The following is a 24,829-nucleotide window of genomic DNA, read 5'->3' on the forward strand; positions in this document are numbered from 1 at the left end:
ATCTCTATCCCCAACGTGGGGCTCAAACTCATGACCCAGAGGTCAAGAGTTGTATGCTTTTCTGAGCCAGCCAGGCGCCCCAACAACTGGTCTTAATAAATAAACAGTGTGAAAAAACTGAACATAGCTGAACTTCTTTTTAGGTATTTTGGGGTCTCAAATACATACATATACATACCTTACAAAAAAATAACTTATTTTTATAATTCCAGTACATTACAAACAGGCACAGTCCTGGGTGGTTTAAAAAGGGTGGGAGCAAAGAGAGCTTTATTATAATTATATTTAATACAATTCAACGTATGTAGTTATGTCTAGTATAGTTAAAATTCAGTGTGAACAAGATCAACATCAACTATTTATCTATTTTTTCTTCTTCTGCAGATTGTACACAAGGGAAGGAGGCTTCTTGGTTTTATAGGCCACGCTTCTCCTGAGGCGCTCTCCTTTGATGTTAACGATATGCGGCAAGAGAGGGGGCCGGACTGTCAGAACCGTTCCTTGAGGTGTGTAGCCTCGGAGATGCAGTCTGTCCTTCAGTTGAGCTGTTACTGCAACCCAGCCTATGTGGGTAAGTGACACAATGGAGTCAGCAACCATCTTATTCAAAACACCAAGCTCAAGCTCAAAATGGAGCACTGAAGAAGGCTACTACTCTCTTTCGCATGTTTTTTTAAAAAAGATTTATTTGACAGAGAGAGAGAGAGTGAGCACAGGTTAAGGGGAGAAGCAGACTTTCCACTGAGCAGGGAGCCTGATGCGGGGCTCGATCCCAGGATCCTGAGACTCATGACCTGAGCCGAAGGCAGACGCTTAATGATTGAGAGCCACCCAGGTGCCCCTCTTTTGCTCTATTTTATAAGAAAGCATGCATTTGTGAAAAGGTACAGATTTATTTTTATAGTAGGTTGCATTTAATGAATAAACTAATATGTATTTCCTAAAATCCTTAGTCTGCGTCCGTTAAATGCACATTTCTATAAAAATACATCGGAAGTCAGTAAGGGGACTTTGTTTACCTATTTTTTTTTTTAAAGATTTTATTTATTTATTTGACAGAGATCACAAGTAGGCAGAGGCAGGCAGAGAGAGAGAGGAAGGGAAGCAGGCTCCCGGCTGAGCAGAAAGCCCGATGCGGGGCTCGATCCCAGGACCCCAGGATCATGACCTGAGCCGAAGGCAGAGGCTTTAACCCACTGAGCCACTCAGGTGCCCCGACTTTGTTCACTTTTTAAAAGTGCCTGGTGTAAAATTACCTGCAGAAGAAAACTTGATGTCTGCCACTGCTTTAGATTCCCCAAGTCCTTCTTTTAATATAATGTCTTCACCAACAAGAGGAGGAAATCCTGCCATTCGTTCTTCTCCACCCATTGGAACCTGCCATTGAAATAAATATTCTCAGCTACTGAAAACCCCAAATCACTTCCTGTTCAAATGGAAAGCATGGGAGCTCTGTGAGGAGATGAAGCCTGTATATACAAGTGCCAAGAGCCTCAGGTGAGTGTCCAGTGATAACCTCCTGACAGCGGCATCTTGTTTTCTTAGTTTACACTATTTGTACAGCCCTCCAGAAAGCTTTACAGACTAGTGTTTGGCAATTAAGGTAACATCCTTCAAAATACCTTAGTTCTCATAGGTCTGGCTGGCCTCAAAGATTAATCCCCGCCTCATTACAAGTGAAGGGCATGGTATAATGAGTAAGGTTCAGCTTCTGCTTACAGATGTGTCCATGCATGGGAAGTAACTGGATGATTACTTACTAACAGATCTCTCTGTGTTTAACACTGGGGACACAAGACACAAGATGTTACCAAAGGGAGTTAGAAGGTGGAGATAACATGCAAACAACTTACGAGGTAAGGAATGTGACGGGAAGCGTCTATTAAGCACGATGGTTGTGGTGGAAGAAGTAATGAACACCTTTTGGTTGAGGAAAACATTAATGAACAAGCAGTATCTGGGAAGTATTTGGAGACATAGGTTGGAGTTACTGGAATGGTATTCTGGGTTCGCATCACGTATAGACACAGGAATAGGAAAAAGGATGGGGAGTTCAGGAACTGTAGTTGAACTGTGCAGGGGACGTTGTCTGTGGATGAGTGTGAGGCTATCCGTTTAGATTTCTCAGTGATGTGGAACTACCAAGGAATTATAAGCAAGAAAAATAGAGATAGGAATAAAAAAGTACCGTGGCCTGCTCTGCATTTTTGAAAGATCTCTGTAGTGCAGGGTGTCTTAACGTTGGCACTATCAACATCTTAGGCTGAGTACCTCTTTTTTTTTTTTTAAAGATTTATTTATTTATTTGACAGAGAGAGATCACAAGTAGGCAGAGAGGCAGGCAGAGAGAGAGAGGAAGGTAAGCAGGCTCCCCGCTGAGCAGAGCCCGACGCGGGGCTCGATCCCAGGACCTTGGGATCATGACCTGAGCCGAAGGTAGGTTTTAACCCACTGAGCCACCCAGGCACCCCAGGCTGAGTACTTCTTGGTTGGGCAGTGGGGAGGCTGTCCTGTGCATTGTACGATTTTTAGCAGCATCCCTGGCATCTACTCAATATCCACCAAGTTGTGAAAAACAAACATGTCTCCAGTCATTGTCAGAGGTCCCCTGGGGGCAGACATCAACCTTGGTTGAAACCACTGCTTTAGTGGCTGTGGAGGTGTATTTGGGTTGGAGGTGGGAGGGCAATAAAAGCTGGAAGCTAAGAAAATACTTCTGGATCTCAAAAACCGTCTCATGAAATCAGATTACAGCTTGGATTGGGAGGCTGGATTCAGTGACAATTAGGAGGCAGGGCTGACTTTGGTTTGGGAGCTAAGAAAGCCAGGAGGCAGGAATGAGTCTCAGAGAAGCCCCCAAAACAGATTTCCGTTACAGTGGGAGAGAAAGCTGGGATTGCTGCTTTGGAAAGTATCTGATGTCCACTCTGAAAACTACACAGATGCATGGGGGTAGAGAACCACAGAGTTCATTTTTATGAGAGCCATATTACACAAACTAAGGTAGTTTTCTTTCCTGTAAGTTCTCCAGCTGTATTTCAACTCGTATATTATTGTTTTGTCTAAAAACAAAAAAGTGAGCAAATTTAATAGGACAACAAAGGCTTTTAAGTGCAGAAAAACCAACAGGTCCTGTATTGCTGATGGCCTTTCTGAGCTCACCCACCCTGTGAATCCAACAAGTCTCTGGAATATTCATTTTGGGGGAGAAAACAATGGGAGTTTTCATTTCAGTCCGGCTTTCTTAGGAAATACAGAGAGAAAGAAGCATTTACTTCTCATGTGAGGTTTATCTTTAGCCTCTTTGAAGGGCAGGTGTGTATTCTGGGTTTTGGCTTATATTCGGCTGCATAAGCATTAATTAATTCTAAATCACCTCTGCTGGACGCACCTGGTATTTCTGTAGATGTGTTCCATCATCACAGACACTTAGAGCGCTTACAGCAGTGCCCTGCAACTCAGTCCTCGCCACAACCTTGTGGCATAGGTCCGACACAGAGTCACCTAGCTTTGTGGGGTGGTGGAACAGGGCATTTGAACCCAGTCTGGCTCCAGTGATCTTCAACATTGTACAACAGACACTGCACATTAACTGCGTGTATGTAATGCCTTACTAAGGTGAAAACAGTTTTCACGAAGTATTTGGTGAACTCAGTAAGAACAATTTCAGTGATACAGTAAGGGCCAGATGGGACTGCAGAGGATGGGACATGAGGTGCACGTGTGATAATGGCTGTAAAAGAAGGGATAAGTAGGGCACTGAGTTTTGTTTTGTTTTTTTAAAGATGAGAGAAACTGTAACATACTTACAAGGGGAAGAAAGAACTAGCAGAGCAGGAGTAAAAAGCCAGGATAATCTGTAAGTGTCTGGGATTAAGAACCTCGGAGGAGAGCTTTTCCACTAGGCCCAGGACTTCTCAACCGTGGCCTATGGATATTTTGGACCAGATAATTCTTTGTTGTGAGAGTCTGTCTTGTGCACTGCAGGGACGTTCACCATTATCCCTGGTTCCATCCACTGGATGCCAGGAATGCCCCCACTTGTGAGAAATGTATAACTTCTCTTCACTTGGCATTAAACCAACACAACTTTCTGCAATGATGTGACAGCTGGGCAGTTGGAAAGCAGCTAGTGCAACTGAAGAACTAAATATTAAATTTTATTTATTTATTTATTTTTTATTATTTATTTGTTTTAAAAATTTTATTTAAACTGAAATAGCCACTCATGGTTATGGTATTGGCCAGTGTCGTTTAGAGAGAACACAAGCCTGTAGCTATTCTAAGATCAGTCCAAACAACATCCCTTGTCTTATAGGGCCCATCTGACTTTGTAGCCAAAATCCTCAAGCAGAACAGGTGAGGAGAGAGCTAGCTGATCCTGTAACAAAAATGGTATGTCCAACAAAGGCTTTCTTAGCAGGACTGTGGGACTTCACAGTGTAGGTTAGCCTAACTGTGTAATCTTCAAAGTGTGTTGCCTCACCTTGAGTAATGTATGACCAGCATGCTTCTGATACACCGTATCTGCCCTGTCCAAGGAAGTAATATGCACAGGGAGGAGGTTGGAAGCCACAACTGTAAACCAAGCCGACTGATTTCCCTTAAGAAAGGAAGAAAATAAGTTATTTTACAGAATGAAAAACTTGCAAAACCAACACATTACAAATTACAATTAATTACCGCCCCCCCCCAAATCAAGCTCCCTTTATAAGTTAAATGGAGATGTAAACAAATATAAATAAAGGAAATACATAAGGAGGGGCGCCTGGGTGGCTCAGTTAAAGTGGCTGATTCTTGATCTCAGGGTCGTGAGTTCAAGTCCCATGCTGGGCTCCACACAGGGTGTGAAGCCTACTTAAAAAAAAAAAGAAAAAAAAAAAAAGAAAAAAAAAAAGAAAAAAAAAAGAAAAGAAAAGAAAAGAAAAAAAAGTATATACATGGAAATATAAGTTAAAAGGAAATGCTTTAATTATGCCAGTGTAAAGTTAGGTTTAACATTCTGTGGGCTTTAATGAAGATTATAAGGGTTTTAAGTGTGCAAGGCTAAACTACCAACAAATTATGAAAAAACACAAAACCTAAGAAATATGCTATAGCAATGGCCTACGAGTTATATATACTGTTGCTGGATACATCCATGTTTCATTCCCTTTTTCTTCTCACTTTGGGAAAACAGGGAGCAATTCCTATAAATACTCTAAGATCTTGGAATGATGCTATATAAAAGAATATCAAACAAAAAAGCACATACATAATTGCACACATATCTTGGGATATAAAGAAGTGTGGCTCAGGTAGTGGAACGCGTGACTTGATCAGGAGTTGTGAGTTCAAGCTCCACACTGGGTGCAGAGATTACTTCAAAATAAAAACTTAAAAAAGTGTGGGATTTATTTAACGCACACTAACCCTGTACATATTTTTTTTTTAAACCTATGACTTCCATGTGAAACAACACCACAGGATAGGGACAGTATCTTTTCCTCATACCAAGCTGTATGGAGCATTCAATATCCTAATGAAGATCTAGCTTTAGAGACCTACTACTTGTTTTTCCTCCCCATTTCTTTTTCCCAAATTTTTATTATGGGTATTTTCAAACAAGCAAACAAAAAAGTATCAACATTCTTTTCAGTCATGAGCTAGTTATCAACAGTTTGCCAATTCTGTTCATACATCTGCATCCTTAAAGTAAACGTAGGTCATTTTTTAACAGTACAGACTTTCCTTACCTGCAGAAAATCTATGCGGCCTATGGCACCCAAAAATAGAACCATTCCTGGTTTAAGCACAAAAGTTCTTGGAACAATGGAATGTGTCGGCAAAACAGTATTTACTTCTTTTTCTGTTAGAAGGTTTAAAATCTGTAAAGCAGAGGGCAGATTTTTTAGAGAATTACCTTTTTTTTTTTGAGACTTACTTTTATTGGAGATATGGATGGCTCTACTCTTTTTTTAAGATTTTATTTATTTGACAAAGAAAGAGATCACAAGTAGGCAGAGAGACAGGCAGAGAGAGGGGGAAGCAGGCTCCCCGCCGAGCAAAGAGCTTGATGTGGGGCTCTATCCCAGGACCCCGAGACCATGACCCGAGCTGAGGGCAGAGGCTTAACTCTCTGAGCCACCAAGGCTCCCCAAGGATGGCTCTACTCTTGCTTCACAACTTAATACTGAGCAAAAGAACTTATATGCGAGTATGAGACTTTATATGACAGTAGCATCCCTGAAATGTAAAAATTGACGTGAACTGAAAACATTGATGTGTTAATCCCAAAACAGCACATCTGTTCTCTCTCTCCATCAAGGCTTCTAGGGACCAGTAGCTCTCAGTTAAAGGTAAGGCAATATGCCACCTTCTGTCCCAGGCAAGTATGCATGCATTAAATGCAAAATGGTCCCCTCATTCTAGGAGCAGTTATAGAGCTTTGAAGAAGCCTTTTTTTTTTTTTACTATAAGTTTTTTTTTTTTTTAAATATTTTATTTATTTATTTGACAGAGAGAGATCACAAGTAGGCAGAGAGGCAGGCAGAGAGAGAGGAGGAAGCAGGCTCCCTGCCGAGCAGAAAGCCCGACGTGGGGCTCGAACCCAGGACCTGGGATCATGACCTGAGCCGAAGGCAGCGGCTTAACCCACTGAGCCACCCAGGCGCCCCTGAAGAAGCCTTTTCTTAAGTCTGGTCTTCAGTTTTCTTATTTCCCTCAAATGCTTAGCAAAAAATGACAAAGTTATGAATCCTCTGGCTTCTAAGGATGAAGAGTTCCTAAAGACTAGAGAAAACAGAAAAGGAAAGCCAGCAAGCACAAGATTCTGGTAGGTTTTAAGGAATAAAAATCTGATTAAAAAAGAAAAATATAATGGGGGCTTTGGGGGCTCGGTTGGTAGAGCATGTGACTCTTGATCTCATGGTTCTCAGTTTGAGCCGCACACTGGGTGTAGAGGTTACTTAAAGTATTTTTACTTAAAGTATTTTTTTTTTTAAAGTATTTTTTTAGGGCACCTGGGTCACTCAATCAGTTGATCATCTGCCTTTGGCTAAGGTCATGATCCTGGGGTCCTGGGATGGAGTCCTGCATTGGAATCCCTGCTCAGTGGGGAGTCTGCTTCCTCCTCTCCCTCTGCAGCTCCCCCTGTGTATGCTCTCTTTCCCTCTCTCAAATTTAAAAAAAAAAAAAAAAAATTAAAAAAAAACAAAACATTTTTTTAAAAAGAGAAATATTAGAAAAGGTAAAAAAGTGGATAAAAAACTTTTATGAACTTGATTTGTTTTTTTTTTTTAAGATTTTATTTATTTGACAGAGAGCTCACAAGCAGGGAGAGAGGCAGAGAGAGAGGGGGAAGCAGGATCCCCGCTGAGCAGAGAGCCCAATGTGGGGCTCAATCTCAGGACCCGGAGATCACAACCTGAGCTGAAGACAGAGGCCCAACCCACTGAGCCACCCAGGCGCCCTGAAGCTATAGACTTCTAAGGAAGAGACAGGACACAAGCAATTATTCCAGGAGCGTAAAAAAGTTAAAAGATCTACATGATTCTATGACATGGGGGACTAAATAGAGCATAATTCTGAGAATGAAACTAAGTGATCCAGACAGGGCAGAGAATGAAAAGAAGCTAAGACACCACTGTGGTTTCATAGGCATATACAGACATAATTAGGTAGAATAGGAACTAGTGTCAGTAACCAGATTCAAAGGAAACTGATTAATGGATCTGTTGTAAGGCTGTATCCCGGATGCATTCTTCAGTCAACCCATGACTTGGATGATAATCAAAATTGCAAATGAATAAAAAGTTGTGAGATTTAATGAGTGTGATGAGTGTGTAGGATATGGGCTTAATTTAATGAGATAAAAGAAAGTTGCCCAGGAGATTGTAACTGGAGTAAAAAGACGTGTTAAGGGCAAGACAGGTGGAGTTAATCTTATTCTAAGTTGTGCTCATCTGAGGGTACTTTATACTTTAGTTCTTTAGTAACTTTAGTTCTTAGTGTCACATGTATATATTTTTTAAAAGATTTTATTTATTTATTTGACAGAGACACAGCGAGAAAGGAAACAGCAGTGGGAGTGGGTGAGGGAGAAGCAGACTTCTCTCTGAGCAGGGAGCCAGATGCAGGACTCGATCCTAGAACCCTGGGATCATGACCTGAGCCTAAGGCAGCTGCTTAATGACTGAGCCACCCAGGTGCCCCAGTGTCATATATTTCTTAAAAGATTTTATGTATTTGGGAGGGAGAGAGAGAGGGGGAGAAAGAGAAGGAGAGAGTGAGAGAGAGAGAGAGAGAGCACGTGCACAAGCAGGGGGGAGGTACAAAGGGAGAGAAAGAAGCAGACTCCCCACTGAGCAGGGAACCTGATTTGGGGCTCCGTCCCAGGGTCCTGGGATAATGACCAGAGCCGAAGGCAGATGCTTAACCTACTGAGCCACCCAGGCACCCTTTAGTCATATATATATATTTTTTTAAGATTTTATTTATTTATTTGACAGAGAGAGATCACAAGTAGACAGAGGCAGGCAGAGAGAGGGAGGGAAGCAGGCTCCCTGCCGAGCAGAGAGCCCGATGCGGGACTCGATCCCAGGACCCTGAGATCATGACCCGAGCCAAAGGCAGCGGCGTAACTCACTGAGCCACCCAGGCGCCCCCTTTTAGTCATATTTTAAAGACAGAAACAAATTAGAAGATAGTCTGAAAAGAGGCCTGAGTTAATGAAAAGCCTATCTCTCAGAACAGTTGTAAGCAACAGAGAAATCATCTGGATTATGTAAGCACAGAAATGTTCAGTATTTGTTGGGCGAACAGAATAGAGTGAGGAAGAGACAGGACATGGCACTTTAAAGTAGTTCAGTCTAGCAGAGGAAACAGGCATTATGTTCATTCCATATGGGACCATTTGGAGGAACAAAGGGTACAAGTTACCCGGAGACTGTTCAGCTCCACACTAAAAGCAGGTCAAAGGCCAAATGGGATACCGTGGGAGACAAGGGAACACTGCTTCAGGGGATGGTTGAGTCCCTCCTTATTTCAGTTTAAGCTGGATGGATATGTTTAGAGGGAATTCAAGCACTGAACAGGTGGGCTGAACTGCAGCAATAGTTATGTTTCTTCCAACCTAAAATCTAGGATTTTATAAATGTCTCCCTAACGAAGTAACAACCACAATAACACAAAGAGGTTGTGAGCAGTGGAGCCTACCAAATGGAATACAGATCTTGACGGCACATAGATCACCCTAAACTGCTTCTATGAATGAAACCAGAACTGAGTCTAAAGTGAAAGGATATGCCTTTCCTGGGTTCTGCCAATGAAGACGGCACTCGTGCAACTGAAAGTTCATAGTTCCAAAAGACATCAAATACATACACAATTTTCTTTTATAATTCCAGGGGTGTCGTGAAACCAGTGGGCATCTTTCACATCTTGCGGGGTCAATTCTACTCGTTTGGTGGATTTCTCTGGAACCACAACAGGTTCATTTTCCATGTCAAAGGCAAGTGCATCAGCATCAAACTCAAAGGCAGCTTCCTCTTTCCGTTCTTCTGAATACAAGAATGTTCTTCTAACTCTTCCTAGAACAAGTTATATTTTAAGCTATTAGTCACTCCTTTGAAGCTTTTGATTCCAGACAGGTAATTCTTATTCTCCTCACCTGCATCAAAAATAAGTCTAAGTAAGACTAACTATGGTGTAGGGAAGCAAGACTACAAAGATACCTTTGCTCTTCATTTTCAAAGGCAGTGGAGGTCAGATTCTTGCAATGGCAAATATGTTGCTAGCTGTGTACACTGGGCAGGGGCGGGGGGGGGGGGGTGTTGGTGAGGGGAAGTGCTGGTAATCAAACTGTTTTCAGTGAAAGAAGATTGAAAAAAGATACCAAGGGAAGAGGGACAATAATCTGATTTAAAGCTGCAACATGGAGTCCACAACCTGTGCTGGTCTGCAAGGAGAGGGTGCTGTTTCCCAGGGAAAATGCTTCCACTGCTGACAACGGCTGGGTGGGCAGTTGTTGCAGGTTTCCCCTCCTGGATTTCTCCAAGTACCTACTGTTTCAGTTTTCTTAGCACAAAGAACTCTGTGTTTCCAAACAGCAGCCTTGCCTCTTTGTTCCAGAACAAGGAGAGTAGTCTCTCCCCACAAAAACTGGCTAGCCCTAGGCAGCTGTATTTCAGGTTGTTCAACAAAAAATTTTAGCATAGCCCCAACAAGAGTTCTCCTATAGAAGATGCTTACCTACTACATAACCATGCTTTTTCAGGTGATTAAGTTGATGTTGTTCTTGCTGACTAAGATCTTCTTCAGCCTCAGCTGCAGTTTTTTCAAGCCTTTTTTGTCTTTCAAACATCCTGTAAGGTGTTGGGTTGCAAATAGGAAACTTCAGAAGGTTTAATGTGGTACCTGAAATGCCAAAGGATAAATATGTTCTTATAAACACTGTCCAAGAAGAGGGAATAAGGGGAGGAAAACTAACATTTTTGAGGAGCTACACTGACCTGTGTACTGCAATTTACTTCACTTAACCTTCATGACAACCGTCTACAAGATCATTCTTATTTTACAGATGAGGAAATGGGCTCAGAGACAGGCCCAAGGGCTCAACCTGGGTTTGAATGCCCAATCTGAAGACCTGCTTTCTTTCCATTTTCACTGCATTACTATCCAGGATAAAAGCACTTCTGTGTGTAATTTAGCCAAAATCCTGGACAGAGAAGAGCAGCTTATTAAAGTTAAACACTGGTTTCAAAGGAACAAATGAGGCAGTTTTGCCAACTGTTAAATACCAATAGGGTCACAGAGGGACCCATTTTGCAATTATATAAGTTTCTTAAAAACCACAAAGTTGAGGGAAGCCTGGGTGGCTCAGTCAGTTAAGCATCTGCCTTCAGCTCCAGTCATGATCCCAGCGTCCTGGGATGGAGCCCTGCATCGGGTTCCTTGTTCAGCAGGGAGCCTGCTTCTTCCTCTACCTGCAGCTCCCCTGTTTGTGCTCTCTCACAAATAAATAAATAAAATCTTAAAAAAAGACCAAAAAAGTGAGCTTGGGTGGCTCACTTGGTTGGGCATCTGCCTTCGGCTCAAGTCATGATCCCGGAGTCCCGGGATAGAGACCCACATTGGGCTCCCAGCTTCACTGGGAATCTGCTTCTCTCTCTGACCTTCTCCCCTCTCATGTGCTGTCTCTCTCCCAAATAAATAAATAAGATCTTGAAAAAAACCAAAACTCACAAAGTTGACATTTTTTTTCTCAAAGCCACAAATCATATAGCATTAGTGAATTATTCAAGTATTAAGTGTGTATAGCATACTGATCTCATGAATTAACTTAAGATATGAAGAGTAAGACTGAGTGGGTGGAAGTTTAGGAAGTAAAAGAAGGAAAAAAAGTAAAAAGATGGACTTTCCAGAGAAACAAAGAAGTAAAGCTATCAGGAAAACCTCCAAAGAGCGCAGGAATTCTTGCTCTGTTCCCTGGTTCATCTACAGTGCCTACAGAACAGTGACTGGAACATAGAAGTGCTCCATAAATATTCCCTTGAGAAAATGACTAACATATACTAAATTTCCAAGCAAGTAGACTGACACAAAAGAGAGGTGTGACCAAAGTAGAGAGAGAATTTTTTTAAAAGATTTTATTTATTTATTTGACAGAGAGAGAGAGAGAAAGCGAGAGAGGGAACACAAGCAGGGAAAGCTTGAGAGGGAGAAGCAGGTTTACCGGCTGAGCAGGAAGCCTGATTCGGGGCTCCATCCCACGACCCTGGGATCATGCTTTGAGAGGAAGGCAGAGGCTTAAGGACTGAGCCGCCCAGGCGCCCCAGGAAGAGTTTTTAAATGGAAGGCTCCAGATAGCCCCCGGTGGACATTAAGAAAGGATATACTAGGTACCTGGGCTGCAACTAGACTTTCAGCATCTCAGAAAAGGGGGCGGGCCTCCTAAGACTCACCAGGCCAAGGCGAGATGGTGGCTCTGTCGATAGCTTCAGCGCCCTTGGCGATGCAGTAATCGGATTCTAGGAGCGTGTTGAACAGAGTGGACTTGCCAGCGTTGGTGGCGCCAACCAAGTACACGTCGCCGCGGTAACGCCAGGAGCGCTGAAGCACTGTGATCAGTTCTTCCACGCCATAGCCAGTCTTGGCGCTAATGAGCCGCACATCCCTGAGCACCGTGCGGGGCCTGGCGGAAGAATTCGAATTCCTGGTCCAGTCTGGCTGCCCGCCCTTGCCGGAGTGCTGGGGCCCTCGATGGCCACAGGACCGCGGGAGCCCCGCGCGGGTACAGTCCTCCCACAGTCGCTCCCGCAGCCGCTGCAGGTAGCCCGGCGCGTCCTGGGGCAGCAGATCCACCTTGTTCCCCAGCACGATTAGCTGCTTGGGGCCCACCAGCGCGGGCAGGTCGGGCAGCAGGCCGTCGGGCAGATCGAGCAGGTCCACCATGTAGAGCACCAGGGCGGGCCCCGGGCGTCGCAGCGCCGCGCTCACCAGCTCCAGATACTGCTCGCGGCTCATCTGCACGCGCAGGGCGCGCCGGTGGTGCACCAGCAGCCAGCAGCGCTGACACACAGTTCGCGCCAGCCCACCGTCGGTCTGCGCCGCCGCGCTGAGGAACTTCTCGCTGGGCAGGTAGCCGGGCACGCAGGGGTCCTGGCAGTGCAGCTCCGCTCCGCAGCCCGAGCAGTTCAGGCCGCTAGGCCGCACCGTCGGGTCCGGGTGTCCCACGACCGGGTGTACCCGGCTGCCGGCCCGTACCTTTTGCTGCTGCCGCTCGTCCCGCCGCTGCTGCTTCTGTCGCTCCTCCTCCTCCTGCCGCTGCTGCAGCTCTCGCAGTTGCTCTTCGAGGTTCGGCGCGGGCTCGGGCTCTGGGACGTACTCGGGGAACAGAAAATGCTCCTCCGTGTCAGTCCTCCCTTCGTAACCCCCAGTCGCCGTTGAGCCACTGGAAAGCCTATGTCCCAGGCCCGATGGGTGCTGGGAGGAGGAGGCGGCCGCACATCTCTGGAGAAGGGGCTCCCGAGGGACATGGTGCGCTAGGGTGGTAGCCGATTCCCGAAGTAAAGGCCACAACACCCGACGGGTGAGGCGTGCAGGCAGCATGGGGAACGCGACCCCGGGTAGAGGGGCGGAGCCACGTGCGCGCAGGCGCACTGGGGTTCGAGATGCGCGTTAAAACCTGACTTAAGCCCGGGACTACGGGTGGGCTGTCATTTGTCGGAAAGCGCCCTTCGACGTCTCCTTTCGCGTCTCATCCTGTGAGTTCTCGCGATGAAGGATCTGAGGCCAGAGAACCCGTTCAAAGCTACGTCAAAAGTGTCCGCGATTAGGCTGAGCTGTGTGGGCTGGAGAGGGTAGTGAGGGTTTGTGTCCTTTCAGGCTTCTTCAGCGCGCCACCGCCAGCAACGTGCTTTTAGTGAATCACATTATTTGAAAGCTTCATGTTTTTGGTCTGTGGAAGTGCAAAAAAAAAAAAAATCAAATGCCTCATACTCACGGCCTCAATTAAAACCCCTTATTAATAAATATTTTTTTTCAGGTGTCACTATTTGTGCAACAGTACTGAAAAACAAAAAATTTAATTGGCGGGATCCGACCGTCACGGTAGGAACCGTCCTCCCAATCAGCCACTGGAGGCGGTGGTTTACGATTTGCGCGTGCGCAATTCTAACCCTCACCAAACCGTACCCTCCCACTTGCGCAGGCGCAGATCTTACGTTGGCGGCTCTGTGGGCGGCCTTTGGCCTGAGAAGCAGAGCTTTCTGGGAACGCCGGAGACGGAAATTACTCTCCTCACGCTGCGGGTGCTGTTGGCTGCGCTATTTTCTCTGATTCCAGGAGTTAGGAACTTGGGAATCGTTTGCCAATATGTATGACGCGGACGAGGGTAGGTAACTCCTCAGAACACTCTGCGACGACCTAAGGAGGGAAAAGAGGGGGAGCTGAACCAATTGAGGGTTCGCGGCCTCCCCCTTACTCGCGGCTCAAGTGTTTCCAGGGGAACGAAGCTGGGATTGTGAGAGATGGAGGGTGCGGGGAACCGCATTAACGCTCCTGCGGGGTAATTCTTGTTCTCTCCTCGTTCTGCTCCTGGCTAAGTCGGATATCGCCTTCCCGGATTGAAATGGCGTGCGGAGCAGTAAGACAGTTTGCATCATTTTGACTTTGAAGCAAAGGGCTCTTTTCTTGATTTCCCCCAAAGCCAGAGTGAATTTATTTCGAATAGTTGAATTGTTGAGTGTCAGCCTGTGCCGAGCATCATGCTAGGCTTTGGAAAGAATATAGTGTCTATGTCGGGGCGTTCCTTCATGCTGTCATATGTCTAAGTAAATTGTCTTAATAGATGACCTTTAAATTTCGTCTTCCCACAGATGGAAGAGTTTTCAGGTGTTCTGTATCCTATTGAATAGGGCCAGTATATCTTTATTTTTTCTTTTCACATGTAGAATTCTTAGTGGAGTCTATTTTCATTATGTATTTTTAGTGCTCGGTCTTCCATACTCCGCAGCTACTATTTCAAACCGCTTTTTTTTTTCCGACTCCCAGTCTTGTGGCCACCTCTCCCGTTTCTCCTTATTCCCAGGCCACTGCATGGAGAAAAAGAAGCAAAAGTGTAAACTCTGCTGTTTAAACTTCTCTTTCTCTTGTCTTGAGTCTGAAAACCTATTAGCATCACTAGATTTCTTAACTCCTATCTCAGAAAAAAAGTTTAAAGTTTTTTTTAGCTTAACTTTTTGAGTGGGTAGCATAGTCTTATGGCTCTCGAGGTAGTAAATATAAAAAGGTTAAAGTGTAAGGTTTTATTCTTGTCCACCATCTGTGTAGCGTGAGCCCCCTCCACAGTAGGTTCTCTTTCCAGAATGCTTTATGCATATTCAGGCAAATATAAATGGGATTCTGTATTCCACCCTTAAAAAAAAAAAAAAAAGTAACACCCTTTTCTGGATGTGTGTGTGTGTGTGTGTGTGTGTGTATTATTTTTAGGAGATTTTCCTGAGCACCTCATTTTATTTCACACCTACCTAGTTTGTACGAATGTTCCTTAAGTAGTGTTTTGTTGATGGGTATTTGGGTTATATCTGATCTTTTTCTGGTTCAAATAGTGCTGTTATGAATTATCTTGTACATGTAATTTTGTCCAATGCAAGTATGTCTGTAGGAGAAATTCCTCGATAGAGAATTGTCAGCTCAAACAATATACATGTTTAACATTTTGCAGATGGTACCAAGTGACCTTTATAGAGATTATACTAGTTTATATTCTTTTTTTTTTTTAAAGATTTTATTTATTATTTATTTGACAGAGAGAAATCACAAGTAGACAGAGAGGCAGGCAGGCAGAGAGAGAGAAGCAGGCTCCCTGTGGAGCAGAGAGCCCGATGCAGGACTCGATCCCAGGACCCTGAGATCATGACCTGAGCCGAAGGCAGCGGCTTAACCCACTGAGCCACCCAGGCGCCCCTATATTCTTTTTTTTTTTGAAGATTTTATTTATTTATTAGAGACATAGAACACAAGTGGGGAGGAGAGGGAGAAGCAGGCTCCCCTGGAGGAGGAAGCCTGACATGAGGCTCCATCCCAGGACTCCTCATCATGACCTGAGGTAAAGGCAGGCAGACACCGAATGAACCACCCAGGTGCCCCAATATGTTCTCATTAGCAATGTATAATAATCCTATGGGAAGAGAGTTAAAGTTATTTTATTTATCAGGTCTGTTCCAGCATTGAGTCTACAGTCCATTCCTGCCTTTGTCCTTTGATACCTTTTTTTTTTTTTTTTTAAGGTATTTATTTATTTATTTATTTGAGAGACCGCATAAGTGGGGAGGAGAGGAAAAAGCAGACTTTCGCGGGGAGCCTGACTTGGGGGTTGATTCCAGGACCCTGGAATTGTGACCTCAGTTGAATGTTGGTGCTTAACCAGCTGAGCCATCCAGGTGCCCCTCTTTTTTTTTTTTTTTTTTTAAGGTTTTATTTATTTATTTGAGAGAGCACAAGCATGAGTTGGGAGGGAGAGGGAGAAGCGGAATCCCTGCTGAGCAGGAAGCGAAACATGGGCTCCATCCCAGGACCCCAAGATCATGACCTGAGCTGAAGGCAGATGCTTAAACTGACTGAGCCACCCAGGTGCCCCATTTTGATAGCTTTATTGGATATACCCTTATCAGTTTTTCAGACACTTCTTTTCACCTGGCTTCTTTTTCTATGTGAAATATTAGATCTCTTGTACTTAAAAAAAAAAAAAAAAAACAAAACCACACACACAAGTTAAACTCTTCGTTGTTGTTAAACTCTTTGTTTACTTTTTCTTCCAATATTTAGCCTTTCTCCATTCATTCACAGCCACGCTTCTTAAAAGAAATAGGCTCTTTGTTGTTTACAATTCCTATTTTCCAGTTTCTCCTCAACCTATTCCAATCTAATTGTGCTCCAGCCAGTACATTAAAACAGCTCTTAATAAGGATGTCAGTGACTTCTCAATTGATAAATTAGTGCTCAGTTAGATTCCCTTATTTCAAAGCTTATCCAGACCCCATGGTATTCAGCATTGTTGATGGCTTCCTCTTGGAAACTCATTCCTTCCTTCTGCCACATAACTCTCATGTAATTCTTCTTACCTGACATTCCCTCTTGTTCTCTTCTATTTGTATTATTTCTGGAGGATTCCATCTCCATGGCTTTAGGTACCATTTAAATGTGGATGACTTCGAATTTATATATCCAGTTCAGGTGTCTTACATATCTAACTGCCACTGCACAACTCACATAGATGTGCTCTAAATTACTCAAAGTTGGCACTGCCCAGACTGAGCTATTTTCCATTACTCATCAGCCTTCCTAACCTGTTTTGTCCTGTGTTCTCTGTCTCAGTGAGTGCTATCCCCCTCTTGTGTTGTTGAAGCCAGAAGCCTGGGCATCATTCTTGATTCCTCTCTTCTGCCCCCATTATCTAATGAGCCATGAAATTCTGAGGGTTCTGTCTTTTAAATATGTCAGATCTGGTCAGTTGTCTGTCCCCTCTGCCATAATTTCTAGTTGGGGCCACCACCGTCTCTTATCTAGATTCTTCTCCAGATTCTCAACTGGTTTGTGTGCTCCAGGTTTCTTGGCGTTTCCATTCACCATCCATACTGTGGCCACAGTGATCTTTCAGAAATGAAAATCTGATCTAGCCAAACCCTTGTTAAAATCTTAGAATGATTCCTCAAAGCTCTATTGGTAAAGACCAGTCTCTTTTACCCCTCACACTCCATGCTTCAGCTGCATTAGCCTTCTTTCATTCCTTGAGTAGCTTTCATTTTGAAGTCTTTTGTGCAAATTGTTTTTTCTTTTTGAAAGACTACTTTCTCTGCCCCTCACTTCTTCACCCTTTCCTTTTGCCTGGTTTACTCCTATTTATTTATCCTTGAGGTCTCTGCCCAGCTCTGCATTGGGGAAGTCTACCCTAACCTCTCAGGTCTTGGTTAGAACTGTCCATTCACTTTGTTCTTCCTTTTAATTGATTTCATCTTGTTTGCATCCCTCTAATAGTTGATAATCTCTCTGAGGATACAGCCATCTCTTATCTTGTTGAAGGTTGTGTCTCCAGTGTCTGGGATATAATAAGTACATTCAACAAATATTTGCTGAATGGGCATGGCTGAGTGAATGAGTCTCCTTCGTGGATTCATTTTTTTCCACATGACTGTTAATATCCTGCCTTCAGTCTTCCTTCTCTGTGGAAGCTCTCCGTGTTCTACCAACAACTTGCTAATGTTTCTCAGCCGTTTGGAATTTAGATCCCTTCTTTGAGCTTTATATTTACATCCAGTTGTTTACTGCAGGCATTTAAAGGGATAAATGATTCACAAGTTTACCTAAAGCTACCCCCTCATTTCTCTCACCTTCTCACCTTCTTGCTTCTCTTTGTGGCTGTGATAGTAATCTCTAATCTGTCATCAAAGCTAGATATCCCAGAGCTATTTTGGGTAGCTTTGTCTTTCTTACTCACTCCCAGCCACATGTCAGGATCAGTAATTCCAATCTGTTTAAGAAGCATTTATTAAATAATTTGCTTTGAACATGTATTAAATTTCGAATTGGAAGCCCTTAAGTTTTACAGGCTATATAAGTTAGAATATAAAAACAAAAATACAACACACTTGTCTTTTAGATAAGATGTTGAGACTAATAGCAGAGGACCAGTGCACTCTTGATTTTTTAAATCCCCTGTTGTTCAGATTACTGTTGCTGCATAACTATCCTGAAATTTGGCTGCTTAAAAATTAATGTGTTCATGAATTCAGTGGGTCAGGAATTTGGATAGAGTGTAGTAGGAATGACTTGTTTGCTCCATGATGTCAGTGGTTCAGTGCAAAGACTCAAAGGTTGGGTTTTGACGACTAGGGCCTCTATGATCTAGAGTGTTTATTACTCACGTGTCTGGCACCTGGCTTCGCAGGACTCAAGGACCAGGATTCATAGGAGCATCTGTGTGTCCTTTCTGTATGGTTTGGGCTTCCTTGTGCTATACAAGCCTTAGAGTAGTAGGACTTAACTAATGGCCACTCAGAGCTCCAGAAGCACGTGTTTCGGTAAACAAGGTGAAATTGCATTGCCTTTTCTTACCTAGCTTTTTAAGTCATGTCGTGTGGCTTCAGCTGCTTTCTTTTAGTTACGGCAGTGCCAAAAACCCACCCAGGTTTACCAGGAGGAAACATAGACCCCCCTATATCTTTTTTTTTTCCCCAAAGATTTTATTTATTTATTTTTGACAGAGACACCGCAAGAGAGGGAACACAAGAAGGGGAAGTGGGAGAGGGAGAAGCAGGCTCCCTGTGGAGCAGGGAGGCCAGTGTGGGGTTTGATCTCAGGACCCTGGGATCATGACCTGAGCCGAAGGCAAACGCTTAATAACCGGCCACCCAGGCACCCCTAAATCCCTATATCTTGATGGTAGGCATATCAAGTGACATTATGAAAGAGCATGTGAAATGGCAGATACAGTTGTGGCCATCTTTGGGAAATATGTCTGTCTTACCTTTACCTTTATGAAATCTTGCTGTAATAAACCACTGTACCTTAAGGTATTGCCCAACTATTGGAACTCTTCTCTGGCTTTACACCCTTACCCTAATCTTTCACTCCAGTCTCTGAGGAGCTTATTGATCAGAGGACTGTATGCTTGCTCCTAGTTATCATTATAGTTAGCTATTAAGGAGAATTACATGGACTTTCCGGAGAAGAAGGGATATTAACGAACTCATACAACTTACACTGAACCTTTGTAATGTATACTGGGAAAATGCCTATGTGATGTAGACCTTTGTATACTTGGATGTGTACCTATGTCTCTTGTAATATATTAGTAATAATTAACTGAAAGTTCAGAAAAGTGGGGTGAAAGAATTGCTTTTTATTTAACAGTAAATATGTTTCTGCTACTTCAAATCATAGGAGTGAGATGTTAACGACTAGCATTTTATTGCACACGGGTATAATATTTTTGGTTTTTGCAGATATGCAATATGATGAAGATGATGATGAAATCACCCCAGACTTGTGGCAAGAAGCATGCTGGATTGTAATCAGGTAACTTTTGAGACCAAACTTAATAAGCCTTAAAGCACAATAACCTATAAAGGGATTTCCTGCTTATTCTGTTCTTAAAAATTAGATGTTTATATGAATATGCTACATGGGAGCTGGTTTCTCTATTTATATATTTAACTTGAACTTGTAAAGTATTTCAGACTTAAATAAAGTTACACAAAGAATTCATATATACATTTCACTCAGGTTCCCTAGATGTTAGTTAAACTTTACATATTTTCCTTGCCTTTCCCTTTCTCTGCATATTTTTTTTCTGAGATATTTGAGAGTAAGTTACAGACTAAGAATATTCTTTTACATAATCATAAGTCATCAAAATCAGAAAATTGATATTAGTACAATAATTTAATCTGCAGATCTTACCCAGATTTTGCCAGTTGTCCCACTAATGTTGTTCATAGCAAGATACGTTTTTTTTCTCATCCTAGATCTAACCTAGAATTATATACTGCACTTAGTTTTCATGACCTACTTTTTATCGGCTGTAATTTAGAACAATCCCTCAGTCTTCCTTTTTTTTTTTTTTTGTTTTGACCTAGGAATTTTTTTTTTTTTTTTTTTTTTTTTGACCTAGGAATTTTTGAAGAATCCAGGCCAGTTGCTTTTTAGAATGCCCCTCAGTTTGGGTTTTTCTGATGTTTCCTCATAATTAGATTCAAATGATTGCTTTTGGCAGCAGTTGATGTTCTCTCTGCAGTCTGTCAGGAGGCACGTGATGCTGTTTTTTTCCATTACTGGTGTTAATTTGATTTTTTGGTTTTCTTATTATTTTAAATGGATAAAGTTACATTAGGTTGTATTTCAGCCCAAATTCCCATCCAGTTCTATGTGTAATTAAAATGTAACAAAACTCAGAATCCTTACGTGTAGGTAAGAAAAACAACTTTTAAGTATTGAAGTAACATCCTGCTGTATTAGGATATAAAATGCTACCACAGTTGCTGTGTATATAGTAACAAGATGATACCTCTTTGAGCCCCTTCATCTCCAAGATGCACATCCTCTTTGTTGACAGTTTCTTCCTTTTCAAAGAATATATGCTTCCAACATTGTACCAGTTGTATTTGGAGTAAAACTGAACCTTTTTGAACCTTGTTTTATTAAAAATGTATTGAGATTTTGGAATGTAAGTGTATATTTTTACTACTAAACATGGGCTATAAAAACTTTGCTTTTTTTTTTTTTTTAGATTTTATTTATTTATTTGACAGAGATAGAGAGCACAAGTAGGCAGAGTGGCAGGCAGTAGGAGAGGGACAATCAGGCTCTCCGTGGAGCAGGGAGCCCGATGTGGGCCTCAATCCCAGGACCCTGGGATCATGACCTGAGCCGAAGGCAGCCTCTTAACCGACTGAGCCAACCAGGTGCCCTAAAAACTTTGTATTAAGACATTTGTATCTTCTATGATCTTTGAGTATTAGACACCAAGAGGCATCTGACTAGGAAAAAATAACTAGGTAGATATTCTGTGGGTATGCCTATATACTACAATATCCAGGGAGAAAGAATATTTTGATCTTAAAAAAGAATTGTTTTCAGCATATGTGATTGGTTGTTCAAGGTAAACTATTGTGAATAGTTACCCCATTTAGCATTTGTTACAAAATACTTGATTTTTATATTTTAAATGACTATAGGTGCTTTGTTTATTGTGAGCTGATGCTTTGTTTTTTTTCACTTTTTAATATCAAATGATTTTTTCCCAAGCAGTGTGATTATGATGTTACTTAGTATTACCAGGGACTTCAGTAAGATGACTTCTGGTAAAATAATCCAGATAGTTATAAAATGAGATATTTTAGTTTAGGTATGTAAAGGGCAACTTTTTTTTTTTTTTTTAAGATTTATTTATTCAAGAGAGTGTGCGTGTGTGCCCGCACTTGTGAGCAGGGGGAAGGGCAGAGGGAGAAGGAGAGAAGCAGACTCCTTACTGAGCATGGAGCCCCACATGGATCTCGATCCCAATACATTGAGATCATGACCAGAGCTGAAATCAGGAGTTGGGTGCTTAACTGACTGAGCCACCAGGCTCCCAGGGATAACAGTCTAATGAAGCAGTATTATAATGATCTTGGGAAGTCTTCCTGGGGGAATGAATCTTATCCATAGTTTTGTGAAGGTTTTTTCATTGTTAATTGTCTATAAAAACTATTGTAACTTTAATTACAGACAGTGCCTTTTTCCATGTGTTTCTTACATATCAGTGGTGGACCTAATTGGTTGTGAGAAATTTCTTTCCTTTTAGCTCAAAGTCTATATTGAAGGAAAGTGCCCTATCCATTCTTTAGGCTGTACCTTATGTAAGGATGATTGTGTGCTGTTCTTTGCCATAGGACCTAACTTCTAATATTGATGTCTATGATTGATTGAATCAGGGTGAGATCTTGACTCAAAAGTCAGCCAGTTAATGGCCTGCTAGTGACCCGTGAAGTGACCTGGTGATGCCAGAATGGAAGACTGGTGATTAGTTGGGCTGTGCATATTGCCTTAGAAAATTGATTTGAGCATAAGGGTAGTGGCCAGGGAAAGGGGAGCAGGAGCTAAGAAAGTGCCACAGGTACAAGATGGCAAGGGTTACAGGGTGAAGGAATTGAGACACAGGGGTGTGCCAGAGGGCCAGAGAGATAATCTCCAGAGGGCCAGAGAGATAATCCAGTCCTTAGGGTTGTGGTGGATCTCAGAGCCTTAGTTTTGCTGAAGCCCAGGTATACAGCTGTTCCTGGTTGGTGGTGAGGAGTGAGATTGCTCTTGTACTCACATCTTCTTTTACATTTATTATATATATTCTTCTTTCCCTCATGTGAATAAGTGTCTCTTCCTTGTAAATCATGTATCTCTCTTTTAGATTCTTCATTCTTCTTTAGGGCTTCATTGTGATTTCTGTATCTACTGGTAACTCTCATCTGTTACCCATACTTCATTTTTTTTTTCCAGATTTTATTTATTTATTTGACACAGCTCACAAGCAGGCAGAGAGGCAGGCAGAGAGGGGAAAGCAGGCTCCCCACTGAGCAGAGAGCCCGACTTGGGGCTTGATCCCAGGAGCCTGAGATCATGACCTGAGCTGAAAGCAGAGGCTTAACCCACTGAGCCACCCAGTCGCCCCAGCCATACTTAATTTTTATCATCAGTCATTTGCTGAGTATTTTCACTTGAATGACTTACTCTCCTCTCACCTTTAACATATACAAATTAGAGCTAATATTAAACCTAAAATTGAAGTTTTTCTATCTTCCATATTTTGGTCATGGGTATCATCTTCCCACTTATTCAAATTAGGGTTCTTTTATCTTTGACTACACATTTTCTTTAGTTTAAGACTTACTTCCTTTACTGGGACGCCTGGGTGGCTCAGTTGGTTAAGCGGCTGCCTTCGGCTCAGGTCATGATCCCAGCGTCCTGGGATCGAGTCCCACATCGGGCTCCTTGCTCAGCGGGGAGCCTGCTTCTCCCTCTGCCTCTGCCTACCACTCTGTCTGCCTGTGCTCATGCTCGCTCCCTCTCTCTCTCTCTAACAAATGAATAAATAAAATCTTTAAAAAATAAAAAATAAAAAAAAAAAGACTTACTTCCTTTAGAGAGATCAAGTGAACACATGGGGAGGGGCAAAGGGAGAGAGAATTGTAAGCAGACTTCTCACTGAGCGCAGAGGCCCACATGGGGCTTGATCCCATCACCTTGAGATCACAACCCAAGTTGAAATGAAGAGTCAGATGCTTAACTAACTGTGCCACTCAAGTATCCACATTTTCTTTAGTTTGAAAAAAATGTTTCAAATGGGTTGGATGAAGGGCGTCTGGCTCTCTCAGTCAGAGGAGTGTATAGCTTTTGATCTTGGGGTCATGAGTTTGAGCCCCACGTGGGCCGTAGAAATCAAATAAATGAATGAATGAATGAATAAATAAATAAAGAGGTTGGGTAAAACTTATCTATAAAGGACATTTATATTAGCACTTCCTTATAGTTCTTTTGTTGTGCTTTAATTATTTTACCCATAAGTATAAATCGTGTTTACCCGAAGCCTAACAAGTTCTACAAAGAAGTATTCCTGGTCTCACCCTGATTTTGGATAACTCATCATATCTGTGTAATGATGGGCTGGTATTTAATGATTGATTATTTGTTGAATTTAATTAGAAGGAGGAAATATGCTAGAGAAATCACTGACTTATAACTGGTTATAAACTCTTAATATTTTCCCAGTTCCTATTTTGATGAGAAGGGCTTGGTCAGACAACAGCTGGATTCTTTTGATGAGTTTATTCAGATGTCTGTTCAAAGAATTGTGGAAGATGCTCCACCTATAGACCTACAAGCTGAAGCTCAGCATGCTAGTGGAGAAGTTGAAGAACCGGTAAGACGATTATTCTATTAAAGTAACGTATGTGAAAGGAGAGTTTTGTTTTGAAATTTCAGTCCTCCTCTTACCTGGTCTAAAGGTAAAAGAAAAGAAAGTTGATGTTTTTAGCAGGGTATTTACAGCATCTTTGATCAGTTCCTAATTTATTCTTACTAATGAAGAGATACATTTTTGCAAGTAATCTGAACCCTAATCCTTATTCAGATAGTAGGGATTTAATAGTTGGGGAGAGGGAACTTAAGAAATATGATCTACTAGGAGAGGCAAGACATAAATAATCATATTGCTTCAGAAAGACCCCCTTTTTTCTTTCACAGTAAGGAATCATAAAAGAAAATGTATTTGAAGGATTTTCCCTCTTATTTTATAAGAAATACATTATTATAACAAAATTAAGAGATAATAAGAGAAAATCACCCAAACGTACCAGCTATTCTCGGTTTTCTAAGTTCCTCATAGTCTTTGTTATTAGCATTATTAAAATCATAGCAAGGGTATAATTTTATAATATAATTTATAATTTTATAATTTAAATGAATAATTGTAAAGAAATATATAGCCCAAGTCTATCCCTAGTTTTTGAGGAGAAGAGAGATGGCGAAACTGAAAAACAAAGTGAGTCAGGGGAGTCAGGGAGAGCCCCAGTTCAGTCCTTTTTTGTAGCTAATCTCCTGAGGGGTGATCTGTTCTTCTCATTCTGGTTGGAGATGCTACATAGACTTTTGCTGTTAAGAACAAAAATAATTGGCCTTTCTGGCATTGTGCTGGAAAATGGGCATTTAAAAAAAATTTTTTTTTTTAATGGTTAAGCCTTTTTTCTTCCTGGTATTTGCAAAACAAAAGAGAAAACAATGTAACAGACTCAAAGTGCCAGTACTATTAAATATAATC

General features: G+C 42.2%; 2 protein-coding genes across 2 annotated transcripts in view; one reads left to right on the plus strand and one right to left on the minus strand.

Moving 5' to 3' along the window:
- Window positions 1-239: 239 nt before the first annotated feature.
- On the minus strand, window positions 240-13,379 carry NOA1 (nitric oxide associated 1). Its single transcript, XM_047719396.1, has 7 exons — window positions 11,943-13,379; window positions 10,231-10,395; window positions 9,364-9,569; window positions 5,736-5,867; window positions 4,487-4,603; window positions 1,257-1,377; window positions 240-563 (listed from the first exon to the last, which is right to left on the minus strand). Exons 1-7 carry the CDS (start codon window positions 13,087-13,089, stop codon window positions 364-366), a joined length of 2,088 nt encoding a protein of 695 aa, XP_047575352.1. The 5' UTR covers window positions 13,090-13,379; the 3' UTR covers window positions 240-363.
- Window positions 13,380-13,516: 137 nt separating this feature from the next.
- The window catches only part of POLR2B (RNA polymerase II subunit B), a 47,977-nt gene continuing 36,664 nt past the window's right edge, over window positions 13,517-24,829 (plus strand). Inside the window, exons 1-4 of the mRNA XM_047719395.1 lie at window positions 13,517-13,590; window positions 13,691-13,873; window positions 19,485-19,557; window positions 23,782-23,932. Of these exons, the coding sequence (XP_047575351.1) occupies window positions 13,855-13,873; window positions 19,485-19,557; window positions 23,782-23,932 (243 nt within the window). The 5' untranslated portion in view covers window positions 13,517-13,590; window positions 13,691-13,854. The remainder of the gene's footprint in view (window positions 13,591-13,690; window positions 13,874-19,484; window positions 19,558-23,781; window positions 23,933-24,829) is intronic.

This window comes from Lutra lutra, chromosome 2, assembly GCF_902655055.1.
Source record: "Lutra lutra chromosome 2, mLutLut1.2, whole genome shotgun sequence".
NCBI lineage: Eukaryota > Metazoa > Chordata > Mammalia > Carnivora > Mustelidae > Lutra > Lutra lutra.

Excerpts from the sequence above, each read along its gene's own strand:
- NOA1 (XM_047719396.1), bottom strand. The coding sequence starts at position 13,089 with ATGCTGCCTGCACGCCTCACCCGTCGGGTGTTGTGGCCTTTACTTCGG. Across the intron at positions 10,396-11,942 it reads CACCATCTCGCCTTGGCCTG|GTACCACATTAAACCTTCTG; the intron begins GTGAGTCTTAGG and ends TTGGCATTTCAG. Across the intron at positions 9,570-10,230 it reads AAAGCATGGTTATGTAGTAG|GAAGAGTTAGAAGAACATTC; the intron begins GTAAGCATCTTC and ends AACTTGTTCTAG.